We start from the raw sequence: 9059 nt of genomic DNA on the forward strand, positions 1-9059 counted from the left end.
CTATTTTCACTGGATTAGAAAAAGAGGCAAGGAAAGATAAATCCAAAATTGGATCTAGCTTTGTGAGAAAGAAGGGGATTGGTAGATCGTTGCCCACACAACGTCCAATCTATTATAAAGGAATACAACAGAAGATCAAGGGGTTGATTGTTGATTCGGATTCATAATGCTTGGATTCTCAGAGTTATCTAAACTAGATCGAAAAGGTATTTTCTCTATCCAAAACCGTGAACCCCATTGATTCTGCTGCGCGTGGGTTCTCGCGGTTTGTAGAAATATTCGTTCTGAAAATAACGGTTCCTACATTATCATTGTGTAAGAGGATGATATATGTCATATCTTCTATCTAATAAAAAGCAATGGTGTGGGCCCGCAGGTCCTCCATCCTACGACTCATATAACTTTTGGCAAGTTGTGACATGGCAAAATAAGCCAATCCCAAAGAGTATGCTTCCTTACGCCCTAACACTTGGATCTACTGAATCTTATTTCCTCATATCTTCAAATAAAACATCTATGCCCTATTCTTACTGCCGCCATCACTCCCACATTTTTTAAGAGTTGCTCTTTCTAAGCATTTTTTCGGTTAAATTCATTGATGCACCAACTGCAGTCCGGAGCACCGACCACCAGTAGCATTTCAGAGCACCAGGTTTCCCGAGTTGAATGGATTTTTCACTCAAGAGGTTCTGCCTTTACATTCAAACAAAGGGGTGATCAACCACCTTAGACGCTTATCACTCTATCGTCCAACATTATAAGGGGGGTTTACATATGCCCATTTAATCGACCTTTGAAGATCTGGCCTCGCATGGACTGTTGAACTGAGATGAACCTCTTTGAAGAGCTGGCCTCGCATGAATTGGAATCCTTGACGGAAGAGGCCTCTTATGAGATGATAACTAAGAGGGGGGTTATATTAACAATAATTTATCCACTGCAACCTATCTTATCTGCTGATCTATCTGCAGCTTCGATTCGCTAAGCCCATTACTTGGCCACCTTTAATTTGGGGAGTAACGTGTGGTGCTGCTGCTTCTGGTAAGTTTTATTTCTCATTTGATGCCATCCTCTGCATGCATTTACTCTCACGGCGCCCTTACATTAAATTAGCATGTATCACGGGCAAAAGATGAATAAGATTGGTCATAGTACTGCAAGTAAAGACTCAGATGGTTAACACTTAGGTATTGTAAGCTATTCTGCGTTCAAGTTATTCAAATGCACGAGTATATACTCAGAAGAAGAGGTAGTAAGCTGTTACTAATCCTTCATTGAGAGCAAATAGTTTCATATAATCATATTCACAATTCTTATTTATTTAGGAAATCTATTCAAGTGTATACACTACTAAAAAATAGACATTTCCGGACGGATCCAAAATAGATATGCCGACGGATCCAGTCCATACTTCTATTTCCGATGCACAATATCCGTCGGCAAAAAAGCCCAGGCCCGTCACAGCCAACTTTTTGCATATTCCAAATCGGCGACGGTTTTGTTGGGGATCTAATCTGCAACAAAATTGAACCCTAAAATCCCAAATTTCTTCTCGGTGGCTCTATTGTTATTTAGGCAAAAACAAATTTCAGTAAACCGTCGGCTTATATTTAGGCGCCAAGGTGAAAATCTCCCCCCAAAAGTTTTGTACTAAAAGAAAAGAATTTTTTTTAAGACGGCGGTTCCTTTGTGAGCTTGAAGACGGTACTTTTCAAAGCTTCAATCTCAAACACAAAATTTCTTTTTTGTTTGTAATTTGGTTTTACCATTCTAATATTCCGCAACTTATTTTCTGTGTAGTTTTGAGTGATTATTCAATTGACCAGGATCTTCTCTCTCTGCAATTGTGGTAATCTTCTCACCTCTTAATTTGGTTTAGTATAATAAAATCGATTATTTGTTTTAATTTATTGCTTCAGTTATAATCTATGTTCTTGATTTTAGTGGTTTCTTTCCATTGACCAAATATATGTTTAAAGTTTTGCAATAGAGCCTTTCATGGAAGAAACAAAAGATTTAACTCTCCTTTCACAGCCATCATAGTTCATTTTCACCTTAATCTCCACTGTCTATCGATGAAAAAAAAGGCCTTAGTAATAACTTTATGCAAAAACAAAGAGCAAACCATATAGAAGGAAAGAGAGTTGCTATAAGAGCAAAAGTGTTCCAATTCTTTGTCCATTACTAACAAAGCAAACACTATCAACTGTACCAAATCAAGGTGTGTAAAAACTCATCACCTGAACCTAATATCGATATTTGATATATTCGCTAATGATATCCTCAACTCTATCGAATGCCATCCAAGACAAAACAACAAAATCATAGCCTATCCCAAATATTCTGGAATTGGCCTATCCCAACATTTTAACTCTATCCTAATCCATTCCCATGTTACTATTTTTCTTTTTTTTTCCCGCTACAAAGGCATGGTACTTGCAACCCAATACTTTTTTTTTTGTTTTTGGGTAAACCCAATACTAGTACAATCATCAAACAGAGAAACTCCATAATTAATGACACTTCACTATTATTTCCCATATCTTCCCAATTAAACTCATCTCCAACACTTGGAGGCGGAGATAGTAGCAAACCTTCTGCCATATCAGCTAACAACCCATGCGTTCCATACTCTGTTTCATCATCCATGTAAACCACATTGTCCTTCTCCTCGACGGTGATGCATTTTCCATTCCATCTGTAGATTCTCGAAATGCTTCAAGCAGCCTTCAAGTATGGCCTTCCTTATATCTTCGGCGTCGTGGATTCCGGTATGGGTAGTCTCCAAACTGAATCAGCAAAATTAAGACAAGCTGACCTTCCTCTTAATGCTAATATAGCAACATCATGTGCACGAGCAGCCATTTCAGCTGTTTCATATGTTCCTAACCATATTCTCGACTTCTTATTTGGTTCACGAACTTCACATACCCATTTATCATTGTTCCTTCTTCTAACTCCTCTGTAAACTGGGTGTCGCGTCTCGCGAAACTTCTTCCGCCCCGCGCTTTTTTTAGGCCTATCTAATGCTAGTATTACCTCTTCATCTGAATTAGAACGGTAACGACGTAGAAATAGTGTCATTGATAGTAATTATTACCTACGTTTTAGTCGTAAACTTGCGGAATAAAATATATTTTCTTGTTACAAATAAGCTAGTCTCGTGATTTTCGTCTATATAAATTGATTTTTAGCAACTGGTTCATATGATTTTCTTGTGATTGTTCCTGGAATTTTTAATATATTTGAGGTGCTTAGCATTGCATTGTAGATGGCTTAACATTTTAATGGCTGAACTCTTAATGAGTCTTTTTGCATACCTTTCTTAATTAAAGTTACCCTTTCCTTCAGATTATGCTTTCCAATTCTGCCTACCCTTATTTTCCTACAGCAAATGATTTATTTGATGCCTAATTATCTGATTTGGTTGATGTTTCTTACATACTAGCTTTTCTTTGTTATATATAGTGGTATGGATGCTTTCGCTTCATCGATAGATAAGAGTTGGATTTCCTTAAAATATCTAGATAAGCGTTTTATAGTTGGTTTAGAGAAATTTGTGGAGTTCACGAAGATACACCATCGTAATAAAAAGGTCATACCCTATCCATGTGGCAAATGCCTAAACCAAGGCCCGGCCAAGACCCATGATGACGTCAAAGTAGATTGTTTTAGGCATGGCTTTGACGAAACATATAATGTGTGGTTCGTGCATGGTGAAGTAGCACAAAATTAGTATGTTGAACAAGGATCAGGTTTTCGTGATAATGCATATAATGAAACGGACATGGATAATGCCCTTAACACTGTGGTGGGGGAACTTGGTGGTGATAATTTGGACACGCTAATGGGAGAACATAATGAACAAAATGACTTATTTGAAAATGACTTATTTGAAGATGTTAAGTTTAGTTCTAATTTGCGTAAGGCGATGAGTGAATTGTATGCTAGAAATAAGGACTTCACCGTTCTTAGATTTGTAGTGAAGTTATTTAATTTGAAGATCACACATGGATGGACTGACCAAAGTTTTACTGCATTGCTTCAACTATTCCAGTTGGTACTTCCAAGTGGGAATAACACACCAAAAAATATGTATCATGCAGATAAGATAATCAAAGATTTAGGATTGAAGTATGATAAAATTGATGCGTGCAGAAATGATTGTATGTTATACTGGGGTGACTACAAATCTAAGGTTTCTTTTCATATTTGTGGGGTCTCAAGGTTTAAAACTTTAAGCATTGAGGAAAGAAAGAAAGGGGTCAGGTTTGGTGCTGCGAAGATCTTAAGATATTTTCCACTAGCAGATAGGTTAAAGAGATTATATAGAGTGGATTGGGTAGCAAAGGCTATGCGTTGGCATTCAACTGGAAAGTCCCCTCCAGGTACTTTGGGGCATCCAGTTGACTCTGGGGTGTGGAAGCTAATTGATACACAATACCTATATTTTGCTGCCGAGCCTCGAAATGTCCGTTTGGGGCTAGCAACTGATGGCTTCAATCCTTTTGGGTCATTAAGCTCATTGCATAGTTCATGGCCTGTGATGTGTGTGACTTACAACCTTCCACCTTGGTTGTGCATGAAACCCCAATTCACCATACTCACAACACTCATCGAAGGTCCAAAACAGCCAGGTAAAGATATTCATGTGTTTTTGCAACCATTGGTCAAGGAGTTGAATGACTTGTGGCATGAAGGAGTAATGGTAAAAGATGCATCAAAAGGAGACGTATTTAAAATGCGGGCTGTTTTGATGTGGACAATACATGACCTTCCGCTTATGGAAATATCTCTCGGTTGTAAGACTAAAGGAAAACTTGGTTGTCCAACTTGTGGTCCAAAGATCGCTTCTTTTTGGCTTCAAGAATGGAGGTAAGCATGTGTACATGAGAAGCGGGGACGTTGGTTGCCTTTGTTAGATGAAGCCAGAAATGATACAAGAGAAAGCACCTATGATAAAACTCAAGAGCTAGAGGAGCCACCAGCAAGGCTAACTGGGATCGAGGTTGATACTATGACAATGAACTTAAAAGCAAAAGTTGGGAAAGGCAAACAGAAACACAATGTTACTGAGTGCGATGATAATCGAAAAAATGAAGGTGAATCGTGTTTTACCAATAGGTCGGGATTCTTTAGGTTGGATTATTGGAGGTACATTCCAGTCCCTCATAACTTTGATGTCATGCATATTGAGAAGAATTTTTGTGAAATCTTGATTGCAATGATGCTTAATTCGAAAGAGAAGACCAAGGATAATGACAAGGCACGCAAAGACTTGAAGCTTTTGAAAATAAAAGGAGGTATTGGTTATCCAAGGTGAATGGTAAAACTGTTATGAAGCCGGGAATTTTTTGGCTTAACAAAGTGGAGAAGAAATGCTTTCTTGATACATTGCGCAATCTGAGTGTGCCCGTTGGTTTTAGTAGTATTTGGTCTAATATTGTGAAGGCTGATTCAGTAGATTTAAAGGGATTGAAGTTACATGACTATCACATCTTGATGCAGCACTTGCTCCCGGTAGCGATTCAACATGCCTATAGAGATGGCAGCAGAAAGGAAGCTCGATCCATCATCAAAAGCATTTGTACTTTTTTTGGTACTTTATGTGCTAGAACAATAGATGTCGAAACACTCAATGTACTCGAAAGAAATATGATTAAGACATTGTGCGCACTCGAGAGACATTGCCCTCCATCATTTTTGTTATCATGATGCATTTGCCCATTCACCTTGCTCGGGGAGGCTCGTGAATGTGGTCCTGTTTAAAATGAGATGGATGTATACATTTGAAAGGTATTAGTTTTGTAATTATTATCTTGCAAATTTTGTTTCCTATTAATGTTATTCCTATAATGTGTTCCTTGTCGTTTAAAGGATGATGAAGACTTATAAGGGATCTGTCTCAAACAAAAGCACGCCCCAGGGTCAGATGCGGATGGAGCTTACTTGAAAGAAGAGACCCTTATTCATTGTGCAGGCTATAAAGGAGGGGGTGGTATTCTAGAGAAACTTGATAGGATGGTTGAAAATGAAGCTCCACTTGTACCTGATTTGTTTGATAAGATTCATGATCATACTATCAAGGAGGTTAGGCCAATTGGTGTGGGTCATGGCTATGGGTTAGAAGGTGTTGAGTATGAACAGGCACGTAATTGGGTATTAAAAAGCCATGCTAAATATGATTATTGGCAGGAGTAAGTATACCTTGACATAATTGTTTGGAATTGCATACTAGTTTAATCAAATGCAATTTCTTTCTAACATGTTAAATAATGTGTAGGAAGTACACCAAATTTCTTGAGGACCGAAGAAGAACCAGGAGGAAGAGGGCAGGCCAGTTAAGGATACCTGTGTGTGATAATTTCACATCATGGTTAAAAACACAGGTTGAGTACATAGAGTCAAATGATGTCCAATTCAAAGATATTGTGAGAGGACCTACAGGTTTTGCAACAACATACACAAAGTATTGTGTAAATGGTTTTCTCTTTGTCACCAAGGATCATGAACGAGCACGAAGGAACCAAAATAGCGGTGTTAGCACAAGATGCATGACTACTTTTCGGTCTAGTGCTAAGGACAAAAATCCAGTTGAAGACTATATCGAATACTATAGTGTTCTTCGGAAAATTGTCCAGTTACAGTATCGAGAGGGGTACAAGCCTGTTTTGTTCAAGTGTGATTGGGTAAAATGCTCCTAAACTGGTGTGAAAATGGATCTAGAAGCAAACCTCAAATTGGTGAACTTGTCTAACCTAATGAGTTCAGACCGCATGGCTGATGAACCGTTTATTTTCGCGGAGCGTGCTGCACAGGTTTTTTATTCGAGCGATCCAATGGATCCTGATTGGCATGTAGTCATAGAGGTTCCAAAAAAGTTGTATTCTGATCATGATGAAGTGTGTCTGCTATCAGATGATAGACCGATAAATATTAATATTGATATAGGAGGGCCTTCCAATGTGGAAACCATGGAGGATGATCTGGTACCTAATGACCCAGAAGATGTGTTTGTGGTTGTTGAGAGTAGGAGAAATAAAAAGAGAAAGAGATCTAATAGACCCTAGACCATGACTTGGTCGTTGTCTTTTTTTATTTTATTTTTTGGACTGTTTTGTTTCCATGCTATATATTTTGTTGGTTGCAATGACTTGTGTATTTCTTTACTGGTTATTGCATTATATAAAATTAAACTATTTGGTTATGTCCTTATGTCATTGGTTATACTCTTTTGTTTGTTAATCTATATGTGATGCTTATTATAATTGATTGTGAAGTGTCACCTTGGGACCAGAAAATCAACACAAGTATAAGATTAATAACTTCTTTGCTCCCTATGTTATGTTCTTAGAATCTTTTAATTTGGCTGTATGCTCTCTTTGAAATGTCACTGTTTTCTTTATTTTCTTTTGCTCTTTGCTTCATGAAATTCCACATTTTATTTAGTGAACATGGACTCTCACTACTCACCTGGTGGTTCAAACTCACTGGATGATGATCAGCTCAATGAAGACATGGGTAATGAATTTCAGTTTGACATTTAATATTTCTTTTAATAATTATGATATGGTCCATGCTTAATCGTGGCATGTTGTTTGTTTGTGATGGTGATGATGCCACAAACATTCCGGGTTCATCCACATCTGCAGCTTCTAAAAAAAGAGGCCCTTCAATTGGCATTGAAGAAATTGAGGGTCAACCACGTCCGAAACTCATAATGCAGACTAACCGAAAAGGCCAACCAGTCACACCCATAGAAAATGTTAGTGAATTTGGCACAAGATTGGGATACATTTCTCGTCGAGACATTCCAATATGCTATGATGATTGGCGACATATTAATAAGGCTATCAAAGACAAAGTTATTAAGACTTTGGGACGCCAATTTGTGTTTGAATATGAGAAGACGATAGATACTGACTACACAAGGCAGAAACTGAATGAAGCATGGAGGAACTACAAGCACAAGTTGTACGAAACTTTTTTCGAAGATGAAGATCCTTCCTTGGTGAAAGAAGAAGTTGCGCGTAATATTCCCTTGGAGGATTGGCACAAATTTGTTGATTATTGCAATCTGAGATAAGTTTAAGGTATGTGTCAATGTTTTAATAGATAGTGCTTCATGTTAGTTTGATTTGACATTGCTTTAAATATGTAGGCCATGAGTGAAAGGAACAAAATGAATCGCGAGCAACAGATTATGCCTTCATCTCTTGGCAGAACTTCAATTGCTATAGCTCGGAACAAGCTAGCTTTGGAGAAAGGTATTCCTGAATCGAGATTACAAGGGCGGACTCCTATATGCTTATTCATAAACCAAAGGAAACTGTTCATAAAGCCGTGAAGTATTGGTTAGTGTTTTAGTATGTATTTAGCTTATATACACATCTTTAGTTTAAAATGAATGACTTTAATCTTATTTTTGTAATATTAACGAATTCGATTAAGAATCACATCTCGAGCATCGAGTTACAATATGATTTGTCCAAGACGCAATTGCTCTGGTATAGTTGTTTTAATATCATGATAAATATTTATTTTTGTTTTTGTACATGTTATAAATTGCTCAATGAAAACAGGTGGTTGGGCCAGATAAAATAGGTCGTTACCGAGGTCTAGGTACAGGGGTTTGTAAAACTGTACTGCTAAAGGGAGACTCTTTGATGAAAAAGAATGATGGCTTGATGGAGGCAAATAGTCTCCTTGAGAGGAGGATGGAGACTATGGAAGCGAATATGGATGCTAAAATGTCGAGGCACATGGAAGAGGTTAGAGGCATGTTTATGAGCCAAAGGGGAACTTTCAACGACAATGTTCCATCACCACATTCTCGTGCCAGTCATCATAGTACCGCTCCGGTAACTATCATGTTGCTTTTCTTTTTAGTTAATAGCTTTCTAGAGTCTTGGTTAGTTAATAACTTTCTCTGTTTATAGACAATATCATTGCCCTTCTCTTTCCTTGTCTTTCTATAGCTTTGTTCTTTACTCTTTCCATTTTGTTACACATGATAAAAGGTAGCTCCTTCTGTTCCTTTTGCCAACACTGAAATTCTG

At 37.8% G+C, this 9059-nt stretch overlaps 1 protein-coding gene across 1 annotated transcript; it reads right to left on the reverse strand.

The window, feature by feature from the left end:
- Positions 1-1973: 1973 nt before the first annotated feature.
- On the reverse strand, positions 1974-7440 carry LOC147493729 (dehydration-responsive element-binding protein 1E-like). Its single transcript, XM_086567925.1, is given in 4 exon segments — positions 1974-2069; positions 2488-3059; positions 6982-7056; positions 7395-7440. Coding segments are annotated over 4 exon segments (789 nt in total).
- Positions 7441-9059: the final 1619 nt, after the last annotated feature.

This window comes from Coptis chinensis, chromosome 6 (genome assembly GCF_015680905.1).
Source record: "Coptis chinensis isolate HL-2020 chromosome 6, ASM1568090v1, whole genome shotgun sequence".
NCBI classification, from domain to species: Eukaryota; Viridiplantae; Streptophyta; class Magnoliopsida; order Ranunculales; family Ranunculaceae; genus Coptis; species Coptis chinensis.